We start from the raw sequence: 23143 nt of genomic DNA, 5'->3' as shown, positions 1-23143 counted from the left end.
AGGTACACACAGAGTCTATGGAGGGGAGCTTTGTTTTTGTGAAGGTCTGAGCTATGTTTGCCACTTGCTGCAGTTTCTTGCAGTCTTGGGAAGAGCAGTTCCTGCAGCAAGTTCTGATGCATCTGGACAGGATACCTCCTATGGTGTGTCTGTGAAAATTAGTTACAGACCTCCTGAACGTAGTGAATTTCCTCACTCCAGTGAAAGTAGTGTCTCTGGTGCACTTTGATATATGCTCATAAAACATTGAAGCTTCCTGCTGTCTCCGCCTCAGTGCAGTTGACGTGTATGGGAATGTGTGCTTTCGGGTGATTAGAATCGATGACCAGCTTCTCTAGTTTGCTGATATTTAGGGAGAGATTGTTATCTCGAATTCATGCCAATTGACTCTTTCTCTCTACTATTCTGTTTCATTGTTGTTTGAGATCTGGCCTATAAAATGGTGCTATCTTAAGACTTGTGGATGGAGTTGAAGCAGTGTTTGACCACACAGTCATATGGTTATAAGGAGTATACTAAAAGGCTGAGTTGTCCTGGTGTTCAAGATTATCATTTAAATTTAGACATTTTGGACGGTAATGGGCCATTTTGGCCCATGCTGCTCAATTAACCTACAAACCCCAGTACGTTTCGCATGGTGGGAGGAAAACAGAGCCCTCAGAGGAAACACACACAGACGTGGGGAGAACTCCTTACAGAAAGCATGGGATTCGAACCCTGGTCCTGATCTCTGGTGCTGCAACAGCACTGTGCTCACCACTACACCAACTGTGCCGCCCTATCACGGAAGAGATATTGCTACTAATCCTCACTGCTTGTGGTGTGCAGGTCAAGGGTTCTGTTGCAGTCAGAGGGTGGGGGGGGGTTTGCTGATACCTCTGCCTTGCTTTTAGGATGAGTTTGGGACTGGGCTGTTGTTGAAGGCAATGGTTGGTCCAGATATTCAGTCCAACAATGTTTTTATTGGCACTTAACTCGGTCTTGATATTCCAGTATAGAGCACTGCAAGGTCACATATGTTTTCAGCTGTAAGTCACATTATTGGGATCAGAAACGACAATGGTATTTGGTTAAAAAGAGAAGTTTTTATATCTGTTTTGATCACGCAAAATATAGGAAAGAGAAAGAGTCTTTTGGCATCATGTCAGGATAACAAACTCTCCCTCAATGTCAGCAAAGTGAAGCAGCTGGTCACTGATTTCAAGAACCTGAAAGGAGCACAAATCCCTGTATATATCAATAGTGGAGAACTTCAAGTATTTAGTCGATATCACCATCTCCCTTCTGCATGTGCTGCTGTGCTGACAAATTGGTTCAAGAAGAAAATTTGTAATATAGCTAACCGGAATGATAAAAGAGTTAATTGAAAAAGATGCCAACAAGAAAAAAATGTATTGTTTATTTGGATTTATGAGTCTTTGAAAATCAAACAAAAATTTGAACCTGTGTGTTTAAAAAAAACCAAAGCTGACCATCAGCATCTGCTCAAGGGAAGTCAGAATGGGGAACATTGCTGTTGAAGGGTTTGCCCAGATCCCCATAAAATGAAGCCATGAAAGCAAATTCTTTTTACAGAAATTATAACATTATTGTTACCTCATTGACCAGCAACAATAGAAATTCACTAAGGCAATGGTATCTTCAAAACAATAATTTTTATTAATAACTTAATAATATAAGATCTTAACTCTAAACTTAACCCCAACTATGAGCAAATGTATAAAAGTGTATGAACTACCCAAACCCTATAACTTGGGCACAATTCTGAAAACTGGATTCAAAGATCAATCTTAGAAATATTGTGTGGTAATTTAGAACTTTTAAAACTGTTGTTCAGAAGTAATTGTGCAGTAGTTGAGACACCAAGTCATCAGGCTTTTCAAAACTCTCATATTCTTGTTGCTTTCAGAGAAATGTTTCTTCATATGAATGATTTGTCACAGCCCCTCTTTCTTGCATCAGGGTTACAAGACTTGTGACCTCCACGATGGTTTCACAGACCAAGGCAAGGGTTAGACGAAATAACAATCAAAACAGTTACGATCCAAATACAAGAATTATCTTGCCGCGTTTACCTAGATATGAGTCAATCACAAGTGACCATTACAATGGCCACAGTGTTCCCCTTGACAAGGAGAAACAGCAGAAGTGACCGTCTTTCCCAAAGTCACTTTGATTCTGTGTCTCCAGATTTTCTGATGAATGAAAAATGCTGCTTTCTAAAATGATTTAAATCACATGGCTGGTTTGAGGAATAGTGGTTTTAGTTTCACTTTTCCAAAAGCACGATGGCCTCTTGTTTGAACAGGTGTCTCTCAGCAATCATTCATTGTTTCAGTATTTCAACTGAGAACAATAACACTGGTTTACTGGCTCTGGACATAGGTGCTTTGTGTCTGCTAAGAAAGGTTGTTATCTATGCGTGTCTTTCCCTGTCCAACTCCCAAAGCGTCTTTACTAAAATATATATAAAATAAAGATGAAAAATAACAGAACCCTGTAACATTATCAAGTGCACTATGTACACAATTACCATAAACCCATTACCAAAATCATTAGTTGCTTCCCAAAAATGTTAATGATTTCTCAGGATTGTGAACATACCGAGTTTTAATCTGATCTCTGCCTGTGCATCAGTTTGATATTAATATTTGATACAAGAATAGGAAGAGTGAGCATTGGTAATGCCCACTGCAATGCAGTAAATGTACAAAGCTAGCGAGGTGAATGGATTTGTAATGTGTTCGCTCATTATTTATTGATTAATGAACTTTTCAAGATCTGTCAAAATAACCCACTTATTTGTGCACCTGAATAAAGACCCCACATGGTTGATAAGATGTGTCTTATAAAGCAAGGTAAACAGAGCGAGGGCTTTTCTTTTTAGCATGAAGAAGGATGAGAGATGACTTAATAAAAGTCTACAATATTATGAAAGGCATAAATAGATGGGTACCTTTTTCCCAGGGCGAGAGTAGCAAACACCAGAGGACATCTATGCACGAGGCAAGGAAAGTTTAGGGGAAATGTCAGGGGTAAATTTATTACACAGAGTAGTGGGTGCTTGGAATGCATTGCCAGGGATGATAGCAGAGGCTGGTACAAAAGATTCTGAGACTGGATACAAGAAAATTATAGGATTGTGGGTGAAAGGTAGGGAAGGTTTAGTCGGTTGAATAGGTGCTTAACAGTGAGCACAATATCGTGGGCCAAAGGGCCTGTCGAGTATTATGTCCTAAGTAAATTTTGGGAACAAATGCTTTGACCTCACCACGTTTCTAACTATGATTCCAAAGATCAAATATTTTCTAATAAAAGGAGAAGTGGCCTGCACTTACTGTGTCTGGGATGAATGAAAGATTCTAAAGGGATTTATGGGATTACTCTGGAGAATCCAGAGTTGGGGGTCGGGTTTCAATTTCAGGATCATGAATCAACATATGGGTCTCCTATTTTTTTGAGTTCTTTGTTCCAGAGCATATTCATTATGTGCATTTAAGGTTGAAATGGTTTACCTTGCACCTAAGGGAATCTAGGGATGTGTGCAGGCATGGTATTAAATGACAGATGAGGCTCAAGGGGGCATATACCTTTTTCTGCTAGTTTTTATGTTCCAATGTATGCTAAAGGTCAATGTTTGATGGGATTCAACATGTAGTATTTGCCTTCTGTATGTTCTGAAATTTTCTTTGTGCTTTGCAGCTGTTTTAAATTTTATTTTTGTTCATCTATTTTGCCATTCACTTTCTATAGGTTTAAACTGGAATGAACATGAATGCAACTGAAGACCATTTCTTACACTTGGACTAAGATTAATGTGGTGGGGAGCACTGTTAAGCATAGCGGGTAGACTTAGAGCAATGCTATTACTGAGCTAGCAATACGGATTTGAATCCGGCACTGCCTTCAAGGGATTTGTGATAGTGTTTGTGTCTGTGAGTTTCCTCCGTGTGCCCTGGTTTCCTCCCACACTTCAAAGCATATTGGGGTTGAAGGTTAATTGGGGGATTTGGGGGCTCAGGCTCATGGGCCAGAAGAGCCTATAACCATGCTGTACTTCAAAACCTCATCACCAATGGATGAGTGAAAGTCGTTACCTTTAACTCAATCTTGTCCAGTCATCACATAAGCATTTCTACAATAGATTTCTACAATGGATTTATTTTAAAAGACAATGTTCCATGTTAAATGCATTCACTCATGGCTCAGATAATAACAGTATTATGTTAATTTGATCCCCATAAAATAAGAACATGTTTTGTTTGTGAGTTGAAATACCAGTTTTATTAGGATATTTAATCTGACTTCAGTGCATCTTCACCAGGGAGCAGTCAAATGGAACATTCCTATTAGTTTGTTTAATTTCAACTCTGTAAATATGTTAAAATGAAATGGAACATAGAGTTCTCCTTGTAATCTTTATATACTAACAAAAATCTTGATGGGGGAGAGAAAATCAGCATCCATTTAATTCCTGCTCTAATTTTTTTTACTTAAATGAGTATTTAAAGTTTACATTAATGAGTAATATTGCAGAGGAATAGATTATCTTCTTGAGGTTAAATCCCAACAAGTTAAATTTAACTAAATAAATGCTTAAAAGTGACTGCAATTGCTGTAAACCTGTATTTAATTAATATGAAATCGGAAAGAAAATCAGCTATCCTTAAGAAATCTGATCTGTGTGATTCCAAACCTATTGAACCACAGTTGATTGTTAACTTCCTGCTTTGTGAAACATCCGAGCAGCCTGGCAGCAGGTCTCACGTCCTGTAAATATACCTTTAGTTGTCATTGAGCCACCTTTTAAATTCAGATTTATTGTCAGAGTGCAAACATGACATCACATGCCCTGTGCTTCTTATTCCTGCGGCCAAGGCAGAATTACCACTTATTGGCAGTGCAAAAAAACTAACTCAACAAAGACAATTAAACAAACAAAGAGATGTAAACGAATTGCCACAGAGAAAATATTAATCAATAAAGTGCTAAAGGAAGAGCAAGTTCTGTGGGCTGCAGAACCCATGACTAATTTTTATATTGGGTGTTGATTAAACAAAGTCCTAATTGAGGAAGAATTGAGCAAGGCATTTTGAGTCGAGAGCCATCAGAATTTCATCCCTGCCAGTGATTACTGCCATTGGGAGGATATAGTTTTGATTTTCCAAGGCCATGAAATTTGCCTTCTGCAGACAAAAATACATTTTTTCTCTCCTGAGTTTTTTCATTAAAATTAAGTTCGTATTTTCTTTTCTGTGCAGTTGAAAGATACAAAGTCAACTGATCAGAAGATTACACTGATGCACTTTTTAGCAGAAGTCTGCGAAGAAAAATACCCTGAAGTTATTTGTTTCACTGAGGAGCTGAACCATGTGGAAAAAGCAAGTCGAGGTAAAGAATATACAATGTTTTAAACAGAGAATGACCTAGATAATATCCAGAATGTATTAACGTTGCTATCCATTAATGCACCTTGTGAAATAGGTAGCCATTGTTCAGTGCTGGCATAGCAGCCATCTTTGCTTCTGACCCACTTAGCAATGAAAGCTCTGCTTCCAGGCATTTAGATTTCTCTCACATACACTGCTATGCAGGATCACATTAAAAGAAACAAATAGCATGAGACCGATGTCAGCAGGGACAGGGTGCCCATGTACTGATGTACCTTGACAGGGATTTGTGGCATTTAATTAGTAATCTGAGCATTGGTCTAAAATGTACTCACTTTGCAATAAAGATTATCATCGCTAGGGCTCACTGTAGTTCCATCTAGAGCTTTCACTGCTTCAGGATACTGTTGTAATGTTAACCCTTTTGTAGCTTTTTTTTGTCTGAAAGGTAAAACAGTACTCAAGATTAAAAATTAAATAAGACAATGGTCGAAATATCAACAAAAATGATGCAGTCATGTTGTGATGTAAGACCTCACCCCGAACCCTAGAAACAGGCAAATTGATCAGATTGTTCTGTGAAAAGCAAGTAGACATTTTGCATGGAATGAATTGCTACATTTGTCATTTGTGCTTTTTGTTTCACCACTACCCTGTAATACAAGGGTGGGCAACCTATGGCCCGCCAGCTGGATTATCCAGCCCGTTGCTCAGTTGTCCCCCTCAGTGTGAAGCTTCACCCCACCCCAGCCTCGGTGCATGGCTCCTCCCCACACCGTGCGCACCCCTCCTCAGCCCCACCATTCGTGGCTTCCGCCCCACCCCCACTGTGCACGGCTCCCCCCCACCGTGCACACCTCCCCCCTCCCCCATGCGCAGCTCTTCCCCTCCCAACCGTGTGCAGTTCTGTCAGAATCCACTTCTCTCTTTCCTGCTTCTGTGTGTGATACTTTTTCTGTGTGTGCATATGACACCATCTCTCTGAGTGACTCCTTGTCTCTATACAAACATCTGCCTGTAAAAGTATTGCACTTATTCTTGCTGAGTTGGACTCCCTCTCTCTGGGTTAATCCCTCCCTTTGTGTGTTGCTCCCCCTCTCTGTGTGTTAATCCCTCTCTCTTTGTCATTTCCTTGATGTGTGTGACTCATCCTCTCTCTGTGACATTCTCCCCTTCTCACTGCTGTCTGTTTTGGGGTTAGTTATTTTGTTTTCATTTTGACTAATTTTTCTCCTTTTTGACTTTTTGTGTAATTTTAAGGACTAACATGATTTTTGGTGCATTTTCAGATTTGAATATACCTGATCTGAAATGCATCATTGTATTATTTTTATTTATTTATTTAGCCATCTTTTATCTATCTATTTAGTTTATTTATGGTATCAGCATTGCGGCGTGCCGTTCAATCACTAACACATGGTAAAAAGTTGCCTGCCCCTGCAGTAATACACTCTGAGGTGTTTTACAAACTCAACAGTAAACCATAAGAAAACCATGAAAAGCTGACTAAAATTGCAATCCAGGCAGATTGTGAGAGAAGTGTGGATGGTTTTTAAAATTAAAATTGAATGTATACCACAATAACAGGTCCTTCTGGCCCATGCCACCCAATTACATCCAATTAACCAAAAATCCCAGTACGTTTTTGGAGGGTGGGAGGAAACTGGAGCACTTGGAGACGTGGGGAGAACGTACAAACTTCTTGCAGACAGCGGTGGATTCAAACCTTGATCACTGGTACTGTCATGGCTAACTGCTACCCTAACCATGCCACCTGATTTATAGCGAGGTTGACGACCAGACCCCAGGCTTGGATTCTAAGTTCCTAATGGGTATGATAGTCCAGTGAGAAAGATCCTGGGCTAGTGGCCTGAGTTCTGAAACATTGATCCATTGGTGTGAGTTGGCACATCAAAATGTCAGCAGGGAAATTCAATTTCAAGTAATTAAAGTAAATCTGGAATTGAACAAAAAGCGAACTGGTGTCACGATCTTGCTGAATTATTATTTTAAAAAAGCTTTGTGTTTACTAATGTCCTTCAAGGAAGACAGGCAGATAGATCTGCAAGGAATAGAAGGAGGGGTATCATGTGCAAGCAGCAGAGTTTTAGTCTAACGAGCATCATGTTTAGCATAGACACAGTGGCTGAAGAGCCAGTTCTTATACTGGGCTGTTCTATGTTCAGTTCTATCTGTGAAAAACAGTTCCAATTTTCATTGCATTCTCAGTATAGAACTCCAGAAGTGCAAACATGATGTTCCAAACCCCATTCTTCCCAAGCTGTGTCAATTATTTCTCTACCTTATCAGATCTCCTGTACAAGTTATGCCAGACTTTCCTCGTGTAGTCAGTATGTTGAGACCAGAGGTGGCCAAACCTTTTTGATTGTGGCCACATACAGAAAAATATAAGGTGCCATTAAGCCCGGCAGTTTTCACCCACTGACAGCTCCTTTAACAGGCCATTTAAAGCCTGTACAGAGCTGATGGCAGTTAGACCACGCTAGGGAATTCTGAGACTTCGCCCCTTCCCCTTTTCGCAGGTCTGTACCAGTGGCAGCACTGCCGTTACTGCAGCTCAGGCAGTGCCATTATTTTTTTTCCTTCTAAAGGGCCACTTAAAATCGGCAACAGGCCACAGTTGGCACGAGCGCCGAAGTTTGGCCACCCTGATGTTGACCATTTCCTTTTAAAATCACTGAATGACAATTAGTAACTTCAGCTAATTTCCTTCCTGAGGATAATTGTTGCTTGAATCTGTGTCTGTAATTTCAGTCAGTCCCTGTTTGAGAAGTTGTATTGTCAGTATTCTCAGACACTATCTTTGTCCACAGTTTCAGCAGAAATGTTGCAGAAAAATCTGGATCAAATGAGAAAACAGATTACTAGACTGGAAAAGGACATTGAGAGCTTCCCACAATCCGACGATGAGCAAGACAAGTTTGTTGAGAAAATGACAATATCCTTTATGAAACTAACATTACACTGGTTCTTGTATTGACACCAGTCATTACTGTTCTGCCTGTCTGGAGCTCAGATTTTTCTCAGAAAATGAGAAAACATGTATAGTTCCTTTCAAGATGTCCAAAAGTACTTGACAGCTAGCGAATTACTTTTGACCATGTTCACTGTTATCAGGAATGAGGCAGCTCAAGAACCAACTGTAATTTTGATGGTGACCAGATCATCTGTTTCTAAATTTTACATTTAGACATACAACACGGTCACAGGCCCTCTGGCCCATGAGCCCATGCCGCTGAAATACACCTGATTAACCTACAACCCCCTTGTACATTCTGTTTATTTATTTGTTTTACCTAAATGACTAAACTAGTCCCCTCCCTCTAATCAAGGTTATCTTTCTTTGGAAGAAAAAGAAATCAATGATGATGTGGAATCACTGGTGACCCCCCCCCAGAGAACAGCAAAGAATTATCAGGACGTCTAATAGTTATTGACTCTTCCAATTATTAAAAAAAATCTAAGAATGGGCCTCATAACTTCATAAATTGAAACTTTCTATCTTTAATATTATATCTGATTTTTCTCTAAACATAAATAGGACATAACATCATATAACCACTGCATATGAGTCGGGGATATATCTCCATTCCATTTCAAAAAAATAGCTTGTCTGGCTATCACTGTAGTAAAAGATAAGACTTTTTCTTGAAATGTCGATAGAAGTTCATCTGAGTCATGAGAAAAACCAGAGTAATTAACAGACAGGGTTCTAAGTCAATTTTAAAAATTGTTGATAGAGTTTGAAAAATCTCTTTCCAGAATCTCTCTAAATTTGTGCATTCCCAGAACATAGAAATTAGAGAGGCTTCAAATATATAGCATTTCTCACAAAAAGGATCAGTGACTGCATAGAAAAGGAATAAATTAAGTTTAAGCATATTAATTATGTGAACCACCTTAAATTGTAATAAGCAATGTCTTGCATAAAATGAAGAATCATTAATCAAGCTGAGAGTAGAGACCGATCTTCATCTGAAAGATGAAGTCTATTTCCCAATTTCTTTTGATTCCAGTCATTGGGACTGAATTTAAATCCAGTAAATTGTTATAAATGCATACTATTAATCCACCATGAAAATAAAATTGTATGTTAAAAAGCAGATCAAGAATCGTAGTACTAAAAATTCACGGAAAATCCGAAGGCTTGGACTAAACAAAATGCCTAATTTGTAAATATCTAAAGAAGTGCCTATTGGAAAGATTAAATTCAGCTGATAATTGTTTGAAAGAAGCAAAATTATTTTGAAGAAAAAGATCTTTGAAACTTTGAATACCTTTTCTTTGTAATTCCTTGAAACCTGCATCTGGGAAAAATGGTTGAAATAGCTGGTTATCTATAATTGGACTAGCCATTGAAAAGCCCTTAAATCCAAAGAATTGAACCCAAATTCTCAACCTTTTTTTCACCAGCAGATTATTTGTTAATTTGGAAAAGGAAAATAGTAAGAAGAATTCTAAAATTCCAAACAGAAATTTCCTTAGTAAACTGCAATACCATTTCTACACAGGAAGGGCGATTCACTAACTTATTCAAATGTAATAGTAAAAGTAAATAACATATCTTAATCGTCCAATAATGTAATCTAAAATCTGGAAGTGATAATCTCTATTTATGTAGATTTTAGAAGATAGGCTTTATTTATACGCACTTTTTCCCTTTACAAATAAATGCAGAAATAGCCAAATCCAGCAAGATGAAAAAAGATTTGGGGATTAAAAATTGGTAACGCATGAAAAAGATACAAGAATTTGGGCAAAATATTCATTTTAATCACATTAATATGTCACATCATTGTATTAGATAAGGGAGACCAACCTAACAGTGATTGTTTAATCCTATCAAACAATACCCAAAGATTCTCTTTCAATAAGTTTTTACTCTTTTTTGTAATTGTCATTCCTAAATATTGAAAATGTTCTTTCACTAGTTTAAATATAAAATTGGAATATCCTTCAAAAGCACCTTTTGAGGGCAAAAATTCACTCTCGTGAAAATTTAACGTAACCTGAAAACTGATGGAATTTATCAAAAAGAGTTAATATAGAAAATTCAGGATTTGAAATGAAGAACAATAAATTATCCACATGAAGTGATACTTTGTTCAATTACTCTTCTAATTATCCCATTAAATTCTCTACACTGATGAAGAGCAACGGCTAATGATTCCAATACTATATCAAAAAACAAAAGACAATCCTGCTTTATTCCCCTATTGAGATTAAACATGGCTGATTGCTGTAAATTAGAGCGGACCAACACTTTGGGACTTGAATATAATAATTTAATACATTTAATAACATCTAAACCAAAATTATATTTATTTATCCAATGCAACAGATAAATACTCCCATTCAACTTGATCAAACATTTTTTCAGCATCTAATGATTACACACATTCAATCGATGGAGTAGAAGGCATGTGTAGAGAATTCAGTAATTGTTCAGTAATTCACTATTATTCAGTAAGTGACAATCTTTTTTATAAAACCAGTTTGGTCTGAATCTATAATGGTTGGTAATTTTTTTTTCAAATCTATGAACTAAAAGCTTTGAACGTTTTTGAAGGGTGGGAGGAAACTGGAACACCTGGAGGAAACTCACAAAGACACAGGGATAACATACAAACTCCTTACAGACAGCACTGGATTCAAACCCGGGTCACTGGTACTGTAATGTCGTGATTAAATCATTTATTCAGAGATAAATATTAGCTTTATTTCTGAACAAACCAGAAGCCCTGAATGAATCAGAGGATTTGCTGAAGGTGCAAACAAGGGCATTTAAGGCCAGAGATCTAGACCTCTACAAGAAATCCAGGTATGACCTGCAGAATGCCATCTCTGAAACCTTCTTTGTGTGGGAATTGGTATTTTTCTCTACAAAGCACATGCTTTGTGGAGAAAGCAAGGCATCTTGTTTTAAAAAAGTTAAACTCGCTCTCAATAAAATGAGAGCGCTAAAACGATCAAAATTAATCTCAATTACCCAGCTGGCAATAGCCCTGTTTCAAGAAGTTCACTCCAGTTTACTAGAGATGACTTCTCTGACAGAAGGCTGTAGATTCAACTTCCTCATCTGGGCTAGCCTTCTGGACACCTGAGATCTCTGTTCAAAGCTTATGGGCGCCCTTTCCTGTGAAGCAGTTGACTTAAGTTCATTTCTTCCTTACTCTTCTCTGACTGACTACGTAAGCAAGATGAAAAATATTTAATTATTTCAGTCCTTAGCCCCACTTAAGTGTGCTGTGGTCCCCTGAGAGTGGCTGCTTTACATTGTTTTTGCACAGAGTAAAACTAGTGATGTCTTTCAGTGGTAATAAAGCAAGTGTGGAAAATCCTATGAAGTTTTCAATAACTAAATAAATTTTATTGCCTTTGTAGTTTTTTTTACTATTTCTCCCACTTTCATTTTAATACTGGCTGTTAATGACCCCAGCTCCACGTGGTTGTCAGCCAAATTAAGAAGATTTGTTAACGGAATATGCATCACTTTTAATTAACTTAAAAACAACTTTAGATCATTCATTTTTGCTTATTTTATGGGACAAATTACATTTTTTTTAAATGATAACTTCTATATGGTAGTCTGCATGGCTGTTAGGAAAAGTATAAAGATCACATGCTGCACTTTATTTAGTTGCTCTCAGAGCAAGAAGGCATGCCTTGAAGTTCAGCGGAAAGCCCTATCAGGAAAAGACGTAATGTATATGATATGGCTCTACAATAACACTATTATTCACTTTGGGATCCAAAAGTTTGGTGCATGCATTGCCAGACCTAGTGTCTCCAGAAATGGATGTTGTTTAAGGTCATGAACACTGATATATTTTAAGAAAATTGAAATTAGTTACAGCAAGAAGTCTGCAAAATTGCAAATCCTGTTTAAATGTGCATATTTAAAAATAGAAATTATTTCCATTTTTTCCTCATGCAGCTATAGTAGTTTAAAATTTGCCATTTCACTTAAAGTGGTGTGATATATTGCTGAGGATAAAATTGTATATTTTAGTAAACTTCCTTTAGAATGGGATTTGATAGTGATGTAAAATGTTTGCTGAGCATATCAGACAGCATCCATGATGCATCTGCTTCATGTGAGACCAGAACTTGAAATCGCCTCCAAATCTTCTCCAATTTCTTAGAAAGTGGAGGCATTGGTGTGCTGCCTTCACATTTACTTCAATGTGCTGGCTCCTTGAGAGATACTCTGATATGTGGCTTGCCAGGAACCTAAAGGTACTGACGTTCTCCGCCTTCATCTGATCCTTTGGGACAAGTGTGTGGCCCCTTTTCCTTGCCTTCCCAAAATCCACAATAAGCTCCTTGGTCTCGTTAACGTTGCAACCTAGAATGTTGTTCCGACACAACCCAACTAGATTCTCGATCTCAATCCTGTGTTTTAACTTATCATTTACAGTTATTCAGCCAACTGCAGTGTTGTCATCAGCAAATGTATCGTGTTGGAGCCAAATTTAGCTATGCAATAATGAGTAGAAGCATTTAAACAACCATAAAATGAAAATTAGATTTGTATTCAAGCTGCAGAATATTATGTCACTCCTGTCATCATTCAGTATAACTGTAAATTTCTCCATTTAATCCATATGACCATGGGATTTTGGAGCAGAAATAGGCTCTTCAGCCCATCAAGTCCTCTCTGCCATTCAATCATGAGCTGATCCATTCTCTTACTCATCCCCATTCCCCAGCCTTCCACCCCACAATGTTTGTTGCACTGGCTAATCAAGAATCTATCAATCTCTGCCTTAAATGCACCCAATGACTTGGCCTCTACAACCACCTGTGGCAACAAATTCACCATGGGAGTATCTAGGGCAAGAAGGTACAACAATCTTTCTACATGAACCCTGTCGATGCCTTTCAGCATTTGAAATGTTTCAATGAGATTCTCCCTATATTATCTTAAATTCCAAGTACAGGCCAAGAGTTGTCAAATGTTCCTCATATTATAACCCTCTTCATCAATCCCTACTTCATTCTCTATCAATGAAAAGCCTTACTGGTATCCTTTTCTGCTTTGCTTTCTTAATGGGCAGCATCTGAAAGAAACTCCACACCTTATGAAATCTACTACCTTCGGATATCCGAAAGCACGACCATCAGAGTACTTTTTTATCAGTACACCTGCAATGTTTTGCCTGAATTTTTTCAGAATGTTCACCTGGGAGTACAGATGTGGATTTAATTTATCTTCTCACCCTAAAGTGCACTTTAATAAAGAGGTAATGTCCAATGCTCACTTCTGGAATACTGTATGAGGAGCCCGAGTTTGACCATGAATTCAGAAATTTATTGGGATTCAGAAACGTACTTGGATTCCTCCATTTAAATGTAAGTATTTAAATACATTTTTTTTAAACAAAAGCTAGTAACAAATATGCTATGCATATCATATACAGACAGGATAAAAAACAAGTAAATTCTACAAAGAATGAAAACAAAACTACATTACTTAAAAGAATCAGAAAACAGCAATTAAAATTCTTTGAACACATCCTGCGAAGAGATACATTAGAATATTGTTATAACTGGAAAGCTGGAAGGAAAAAGAGGCAGATAGAGAATAAAAGTGATAGATGGATTAACATCATGGTTAGAAACGGGAGGCAACAACTACAATTCGGATGGTCAGAGACCATGATGGATGAGAGATATGATCATCCACACTGAACAAGGCACCAAAGGAGTTACAGCAATGATGGACATAAATTAACTGGATTGTTTTCAAAGCCTATATGGCTCAGGAATAACAAATCTGGCATTCCAATCTGTGACTTCAGGAACTTAATTTATTAATTTTTCAGGACTTGGATGCTTTTTGTAAGACCATTACATGTTTGTGTTGTCAATAAAGTTGATTGATTTTATAGGTCTCTGAGCAAGTGTTGAGGCTTCGATAGTTCTGGTCTTGTAAACCAAGGGTCGTGAGTTTGTTCCTCACTGGGCCCTCATTTCAGTGAGGGGCACTGGACAAAGTGGCGACTCTGTCTTCCTTACAGTAGACAAAGTTAAAAAAAATTTGTGTATGTTACATTCTAAATGTAGCATTACATGACAATAATGGAACCTTTACCTTTAAGTGAACTAACAAGAATCAAACTACTGTTTTATATTCAAACTTGTTCACTCCCTCAGATGTGTTTCCAAATAAAAATTAGAAAACAAACTCTCAAAAGCTCCCAAAATAGCTGCAATTTGTAAGTCTCCAGAGCATTTTTTAAAAATCTACTCCAGTCTAAAAAAAAGGCTTGACTTTAAAAACACTAAAACTCCACTTTGTTCTGGAACCTTGACATCCATATTTTCGATGTTATATTTCACTGTTCAAGCCATTCTACCATGCTGACTTCCATCAATTCGCACAATTTCTTCACTATGGAAATCACATGCTCCAGAGGAGGACATTGCTAATTCTGACCTGATTTCACTGATTCTTTAGCTCATTTTTTTTTCTCTTTTATTAAAAGTTCAAAGGCAGGACATTTGCAGTATTAAGGCAGAGATTGATAGGTTCTTAATTAGGCAGGGCATCAAAGATTATAGAGAATAGGCCAAGCAGTGGGAAAGTGGATTAGCTCAATTAAAAGGCAGGGCAGACTCGATGGGCTGAATAGCTTATTTCTGCTCTCTTGTCTTCTGGTCTTAAGATGTAGCTGCAAGAATGGATCTTCAAACCATATTAATCACATAAATTAATATGGATCTAAAAGACATTACAGTGAAAAACTGTGCGTATTCTCAGGAAAGCAGAAGGAACTAATTGAATTGGAGAATGGATTTGCTGCAGAGTGACTGGTATGAACCAGACTTTGCATAAGCATTGATTTATTTCAAGAGATTAATGCACGTCCTTGCTCAATCAGACATTGATTGTGACCTCCAGCAGTTTGATTTTGGTTCCATATTGCAACATCTGCAGTCTCCTGTGTTTCTATTGATTGCGACCTCCAGCTGCAAATTACAGCTCCTGCAGTTTCTTGTGTCTCCATTGATTGCAACCTATATAAAACTGAGCGTGGGTCAGAGAACTAACGCCATTGTTGCTTATGCAATCTAAGCTTACTTATAACTTAATGAAGCTAAGAAGATTAGCTGAGAAGATTGTCGACAAACTCATCTTCAATCCGTAGTAATAACCATGCTATCTTGTATCAGCCCTCTGTTCTGAAATTCAGCAGTACTGAATTTTGAAGGCAGTAGAAAAGTTTTTGCTGTGGAGCTTTTTGTGATGCTGAGAGAGGAATGAATTAAGAGACACCCGAGTTAGGAATAGGATCGGACTGAGCAAAGAACCTTGGATTATGCTGAAGAACAATTTTTTCAGAAATTCAATCAGTCTATCGTTCTATGTATGGGAACGATAGACTGATTGAATTTCTGAAAATATGTAGGACAATTTATGAACGGAATGCATTCATAAGCCTCAGGCAGATGTCGGAAGTAAGCTACACACTGAACAGGATTAAGGGTGAAGGTATTATCCATGAAGGAAATAGATCAAAATGTCACATGGAATTGAGAGCCATGTAAATCTTTCTGATTGCTTACATGCTTCTGCACTAAATATAAATAATTCAAATACTGCAGTCTTTAAATCACCATACTAGAATAGTTTGTGTGCTGTAGTGGAAAAAAAAGCAGACTTGAAATTTGAATGTTGTGAAGAAATTCTGGGAATGTTTACAGTCAGACATTAAATGAAATGCAAGGTTACAAACAGGATTATCCATTGGAACTGATGCATTAAAGGAAACAGCTTAGTTAGCTGTATATCACCCCATTGCAAAGAATTAATAGCTTCAATGAGTACATGTTTTAAAAATTATCATAGTCTATGTTCTGTCACCCACATATCTGTTTATTGGGTGGATCCCAGAATGTTTAATTTTGAATGTAATTTTCATTTTAAACATTTTATTTAAAGTAATGGGGCCTTCTGGCCCACGAGCTTGTAGCGTCCAAATGCTCCAATTAAGCTACCATCTCCATTATGTTTTTTTTTGCAATGTGGGTGGAAACCTGAGTACCTGGAGGAAAGCCATTCATTCACAGCCAGAACATATGAATTCCTTACAGATTGTCAGATCCAAACCCAGGTTGCTGGTATTATTATCTAACCATGCCACCCTTAATGTTTATTATCTAACCATGCCACCCTTATGTATTATATAACTCACAACTTAACATATCCTTTCCCAAACTGTGTTGCAGGTCTGTTGAATAACATTTAATAGAGGAACTGCAGCAAAAGGTTACCATATAGATTTTGTGGATTGCCTGTTTCTCCTGCAAGGAGACTGAACCTACACTCACTAGAATCTAGAAGCTTGAGTAATCTCACTGAAACTTTAAAACAAAATGTTTACAGGGCTTGACAGGGTAAATGCCACTGCTGGAATACCTAAAACCAGGTGTTACAAGTTCAAAATTCAAAGTCAGACATTCAAAACAGATCAGAAGAAATTGCTTAACTCAAATTATAATGAAATCTTTGAGGTTTTCTACTTAAGAAAGCTATAAATGCTCAGTTGCTGAGGACATTCAAGACTGATTTTTGGACATTAAGTAAAGGATAGAGAGCACAGACAAGTGAGATGATCTCAAAGATCACCCCTAATATGTTAGACAATGAAAAGGGTTACCTGAGATTGCAACAGGACCTAGATGAACCTTTGTCACCTAGGTGGCAAAGGGATGACAGTTGGAATATAACTGATGAAGGATAAGGAATTGCACATTGAATGGTAATCCCCTGGAGATGTTGTAGACCATACAAAACCACAGACAAATAGGGTCAGCTTGGTTAGACAACTTGGTTGGCATGGACACATTGTGCCAAAGGGCCTGTTTCCATGCAGTAAAACTCTTGACTATAATCTTGGAGCAGGCAAATGAGGCCAAAGGCTTACTCTTTTTTGTGTTTCTGTAATGTGATCTACAATAGTAATTTTCATGCTTTTTTCTATAATATTGTTATAACCTTGGAAAAGCCTGATGGAATAATTTTCTCATGGGAAGACTCATTTAATTGTTATTAAGTGTTTTAATTAAAATGAGCTAACTGAATTATTTTGGTAGATGATCAAAAAGCTGTAAGGAAATCAGAATTATTGATACTATATTTTCCAGTGATAGATCTCAGAAAAAACCTTGCCAATATACTTATTCATCTGGATTGTCTATCCATTTAAATCAGTTATAATTTCACTTCCACATACTGATTTCCAAAAAGTGTATGATGGACATTTTTTCAAAGCCACCTAATAAATATAATTTCCTGAAAAATAGCTGCCTGTGCAGTAAGTGGAAATGGAGCTGTATGCACACCTCAGAGCAAGGATGCATTCAAATGTAAGAGAATTCATGTAAATCCAATGCAGTGGGAGAAGCCAGTAAGAAAACTGGGACAAAATCAGAGCTTGACCAACTTTGTTCATTGTCCACAGATACCGCTTGAGCACTGAGTTCCTCCAACATTTTGGGTGTTTCTCGAGTTTTCCAACATCTGCAGTCTCTCTTGTTTAGCTTTGTTTGTTTTCCTATATGGCACTTTTATAATCAACATGTTTACTGGTTTCTTGATAATCTGAAGTTTTTGAGAAATTCGAGATAGGAATAAATTGTGTTCCATGTTTTGTATCAGTAATTTTCCTTAAGTGTCTATACAGTTTTGTAACAGGTGCAAAAGAACAGTTTGAAAAATTAACAGCTATGCATAAAACCATGGAGGAGGATTTTGAAGATCTTGGACGTTACTTTGTCTTTGATACCAAGAAAGTATCTGTGGAAGAATTCTTCAGTGATCTGAGCAACTTCAAGAGTATGTTTTTGGTATGTGCTTAATCATATGCAATATAATATTGATGTAGCAATCTTGCATCTCTCTGTCTGGTAGATGCTGCCTTCCAGATGGGTATTTTCTGTTCTCATGATCCTGCAAAAAGACAGTAGAAGTTTTGATTGCCTTTGAGCCCAATGTCTCAATGCAAGACAAGCTTCTTACAAAAATAGTTTTCTCCAGAAATGTTGCAATTTCATCCTGTGAGGGGGAAGTGGGGTGTGTCTTAAGTACAAGTGTAACTAACATTTTGATTTTGATGTTATTGTGCAATATGGGAACCATTGAGTAATTTTATCCAATTAATCATTCCTGAATACTCCTTCTCAGTAGCATACCAATATTTTCAATTAAAGTGTCATGTCATTCTCTTTTGAATATGGTTGTAGAATCTGTTTCCAGCATTCTTCAATTTATTCATCTGAGATCATTTGTCACCTTTCATGCCTTATTAGATCGACAATGAGATAGACAACAGACTCGCCAAGGCAAATAGCGCCTTTGGAAGACTACACAAAAGAGTCTGGAAAAACAACCAACTGAAAAACCTCACAAAGATAAGCGTATACAGAGCCGTTGTCATACCCACACTCCTGTTCGGCTCCGAATCATGGGTCCTCTACCGGCACCACCTACGGCTCCTAGAACGCTTCCACCAGCGTTGTCTCCGCTCCATCCTCAACATCCATTGGAGCGCTTACATCCCTAACGTCGAAGTACTCGAGATGGCAGAGGTCGACAGCATCGAGTCCACGCTGCTGAAGATCCAGCTGCGCTGGATGGGTCACGTCTCCAGAATGGAGGACCATCGCCTTCCCAAGATCGTGTTATATGGCGAGCTCTCCACTGGCCACCGTGACAGAGGTGCACCAAAGAAAAGGTACAAGGACTGCCTAAAGAAATCTCTTGGTGCCTGCCACATTGACCACCGCCAGTGGGCTGATAACGCCTCAAACCGTGCATCTTGGCGCCTCACAGTTTGGCGGGCAGCAACCTCCTTTGAAGAAGACCGCAGAGCCCACCTCACTGACAAAAGGCAAAGGAGGAAAAACCCAACACCCAACCCCAACCAACCAATTTTCCCCTGCAACCGCTGCAATCGTGTCTGCCTGTCCCGCATCGGACTTGTCAGCCACAAACGAGCCTGCAGCTCTCGTGGACTTTTTACCCCCTCCATAAATCTTCGTCCGCGAAGCCAAGCCAAAGAAAAAGAAAGATCCTAAATCTATATCCTCTTGTTCCAGATCCTTTTGTTACAGGAGCAATTTATTTCTCTTTACCCCTTGGTTGTCAATTCTCTTCTGGTTCTTCGGTCTAATTGGAACAACCATAGATTCTCGAATGCAGCCATTCTCAATCTTTTCTTGGCTATTCTATTCAAAGTTTACAGGCATCCTTCCCTATGACACAGTCAAATTTTGTTTTCTTTACTACATCTTCTACCAACTACATGAAAAGTTTAAAAATATTAATGAGATGTGAGGTGAAAATAAAACAAGGCTTTTACTTAAATCTTCTGTGGCATCGGTGGGGGAAGGGGGATTGTAGGGCCCCATTGAGAATGGCTACAATGTATCTTCATAACTGCACTCACAAATTCTCTGGCTATTATTGTAGATGTGCTTTCCAAAATGATGACTACTGTCCAGTGGCACTGACTTCCATGATCATGAAGTGCTTTGAATGACAGGTAATGGACCGCATCAAAGCGCACCTACCAGTGACAATGGACCCATTCCAGTTTGCCTATTGGCCAAACAGATCTTCAGAAGATGCAATGGTCCTGATCCTCCACTTTGTCCTGACCCACCTTGAAAATGATGCCTCATAAGCCAGATTGTTTTTCATTAACTTCAGCTCGTCAATCAGAATAGTCATATCTCAAAGCTGGTGGATAAACTGTCCTCGTTGGGATTCAGTTCTCCTCTCTGCAACTTGATCCTGGTCATCTTTCCGGTTTTGTAGCAAAACCTCAAACCCCATCGCACTGAGCACTGACACATCTCAAGGCTAAATGCTCAACCCACTACTGTTCACACCGATAACTCATGACTGTACTGCCATGTTCAGATCCCACAAAATCATGTTTGTTGATGACAAAACGGTGGTTGGGCTCATTGGCAACAAAGAGGAGGAGGTTGAAAGGCTTGTACAGTGATCTGAGTCTCAATGTGGACAAGACAAAGGAAGTGAGTGTGGACTTCAAGAGAATGATGGACCACTCCCCACTACATATCAATGGCTCTATCATAGAGAGAGTGGGAAGCTCAAAGTTCCTTGATGTCCATTTAAAGGAAGACCTATCCTCAAGCCATAATACTTCCTTATTTGTTAGGAAGGGGCAGCAGCACCTACAGAAGTTGAGGGAAGGTCTACCAGCCACTAGCACAATGGATATTTTTATGATTCAGAACTTTGGGGACTGTAGCAAAGGTTTGACTTCGTGCATGGAGTCCAGGACCAAGAAAGGGTGAGTTTCTGGACAATATCAGCAGTGGCTTACATTGTACAGATGTTGGGATCCAATCAAACATTTGATATCATTCCCATTCGAGAGGCTGCAACACAAAACCTAGGCTGAATACTGTTCAGTATTGAAGGAATGTAGTCATGTTGATGGTGAGGCGTTAATGCAACGTCCTATCTGGGCTATGAAATAAGAGTAAAACTTTCTACAGAGCTGTTTTATAGATGACCCAAGTACATGTCCTGCAACATTGGCCTGTCTTTACTCCACTTGTGCCTTGGCTGTGTGCAGTACCTTCAAAATACCCATGTTTCTTTTAAGTGCTCCTGTGTCTTTTTCCAGCAATCGGTCACTGAGAACAAGAAACGGAAAGAAGCCGAAGAGAAAATCAAAAGAGCCAAACTTGCCAAAGAGAAGGCAGAGAAGGAGAGACAGGAGAAAATGAAGAAGAATTCTATCATTGACATAAATACTGGTTGGTTTTTCATGTATTTACTTCATCGATTTGTATTGCAATTTTATTTTAATTGTAGTTCTGAGGTCAAATTCACCAAAATTAACCTCCTTCCTGACGGCAGCAGTGAGATCAGAGCTTGTCCTGTGCGGTGTGGCTCCTTGGTAATTGTCGTTACTTTCAGGTAAAGGACATATAAAGGTAAAAAGAGTGGAACTGGGACAGGGGAGTAGTTGCCTAAATTTGGTAAATTTAATGTTTATGCCATGGGATTGAGGCTACTTGAATGGAATATGATGCATTGTTCCTCAAATGTATGTTTTGCCTCAGCCCGTCAACAGGTGAGGCCATGGGAAGTTCTCTCGACCATGTATTGGAGGAAGTGCATGGAACTGTTTTTGATAAAGAATCAACAGAGCTGGATTATAAACAATAATTAGAGGCTGTGTAATATTTTAATCAGTAAGACCAGATATTTTAATCAGGGACATTGTGTATGAGATAGCTAGATTTACAGAATAGGCACCAGATGGCGCTGCACTTTCACTGGGATTGAACCTGCAGTGGGGAGGGAGTAGTACTGTATAATATTGATAGAATCCGTGAGCTAGCTGGGAGTGCCCTTTCTGATTGTGGAACAGAAAAGAAACAGCTTGCATTCCCAGATAGAATACCTTTCATTCTCTCTCTCCTCTCTCTCTCCCTCCCTCCCCCCCCCCCCCCACAACCACACACACTTTTAATCTCCCTAAGAACCGTGCATCTAAATTAGAACAATTTGCAATCACCCTTCCTTCAGCTACCTCTTTTATCAATTTGATGCATTTACCACTTTGAGATTAAGACAGTCTGTTGAAAACATTTGGTGCCTCACACTGAGTTTAATTCTGTCCCCATACCCCTGAGAGCCTGAGAAAGGAAAGCAATGGGATTTAGCATGCTCTCATTAGCACTACAGCACAGATTGTGCAGTGGAGTGTTAAACATCTGACGCTGTTTGTGTTTAGAACTGTAAGGGGAGTGAAAAATCCTCCATGTCATCATAAGAACACCTTTGAAGAGTGGGTGGAGCAAGACTTCAAGGAAAGAGATATAGAGACTGCGGCAAATCATTGTGCTGACGACGGCACAGTTGAAGTAGGAGCATAAAAATAGCTCTTAAAAGGAGGGGGTGAATGCCGATTTTTTTTCCACAAGCATGTGTCCGTAAATCTATTGCAATCTTTATGAGAGGTCCTTTGTGACATAATAACTTGATAGGAAGATAAGGATGGGCGTAGCGGTTAGCACAATGCCTTTAATGAGGACCGGACTGGACCTGGGTTTGCATCCCATGATCCCATGCTGTCAGTAAGGAGTTTGTACATTCTCCCCGTGTCTCCGTGGGTTTTTTTCCGGGGCATCTAGTTTCCTCCCACCCTTTGAAACCTACCGGGAGTGAAGGTTAATGGGGTGTAAATTTGAGCCGAATTGGCCGGCTGCAGTGCTGTATGTCAGTTATTATTAATTGCCTATCTGGATGAGTGAAAACACCCAGAGTTTTGTTTGTTTGCCCTCAAATGGGTAATACAGTGAAACCAGCATTTTTTAAATGCGTTGATGTGTTTTCAGAAGGCAGCTTTACAATTTTATCTGCTGCCTTTGTTCCAGATTTTGAAAGAATTAGTTTTCCTGTTTATATGTTCCTGAGGGTGGCAGCACTAGTGCACATGATTGAGTATTACTGAATCATTTATACATTACGTGATACTTCATCAGTGAATAACAACAGTACAATAGGATTCTGTCACTTCCAATTATTTTGGACAATGTAAAAGAGCAACACATTCAAAAAAATACCTTTCAGATGTGCAAAGGTTTGTGTTAAGAACCCATCATCTCTGTCGGTTTTCTTTTAAATCTTACCCTTTTTCTGTTCCTTTCTCAAGAGGGAATAGCTTTTCTATAGT

At 38.6% G+C, this 23143-nt stretch overlaps 1 protein-coding gene across 1 annotated transcript in view; it reads left to right on the top strand.

Annotated features, from left to right (window-relative positions):
* Window positions 1-23143, top strand: part of LOC138743157 (protein diaphanous homolog 1-like) — a 265923-nt gene that overhangs the window by 188769 nt on the left and 54011 nt on the right. Inside the window, exons 23-26 of the mRNA XM_069898066.1 lie at window positions 5262-5391; window positions 8225-8350; window positions 18103-18266; window positions 21083-21215. Coding sequence (XP_069754167.1) covers window positions 5262-5391; window positions 8225-8350; window positions 18103-18266; window positions 21083-21215 — 553 coding nt within the window. The remainder of the gene's footprint in view (window positions 1-5261; window positions 5392-8224; window positions 8351-18102; window positions 18267-21082; window positions 21216-23143) is intronic.

This window comes from Narcine bancroftii, chromosome 9, assembly GCF_036971445.1.
Source record: "Narcine bancroftii isolate sNarBan1 chromosome 9, sNarBan1.hap1, whole genome shotgun sequence".
In the NCBI taxonomy this organism is placed as follows: domain Eukaryota; kingdom Metazoa; phylum Chordata; class Chondrichthyes; order Torpediniformes; family Narcinidae; genus Narcine; species Narcine bancroftii.
This window is presented reverse-complemented; position numbering and strand designations above follow the sequence as displayed.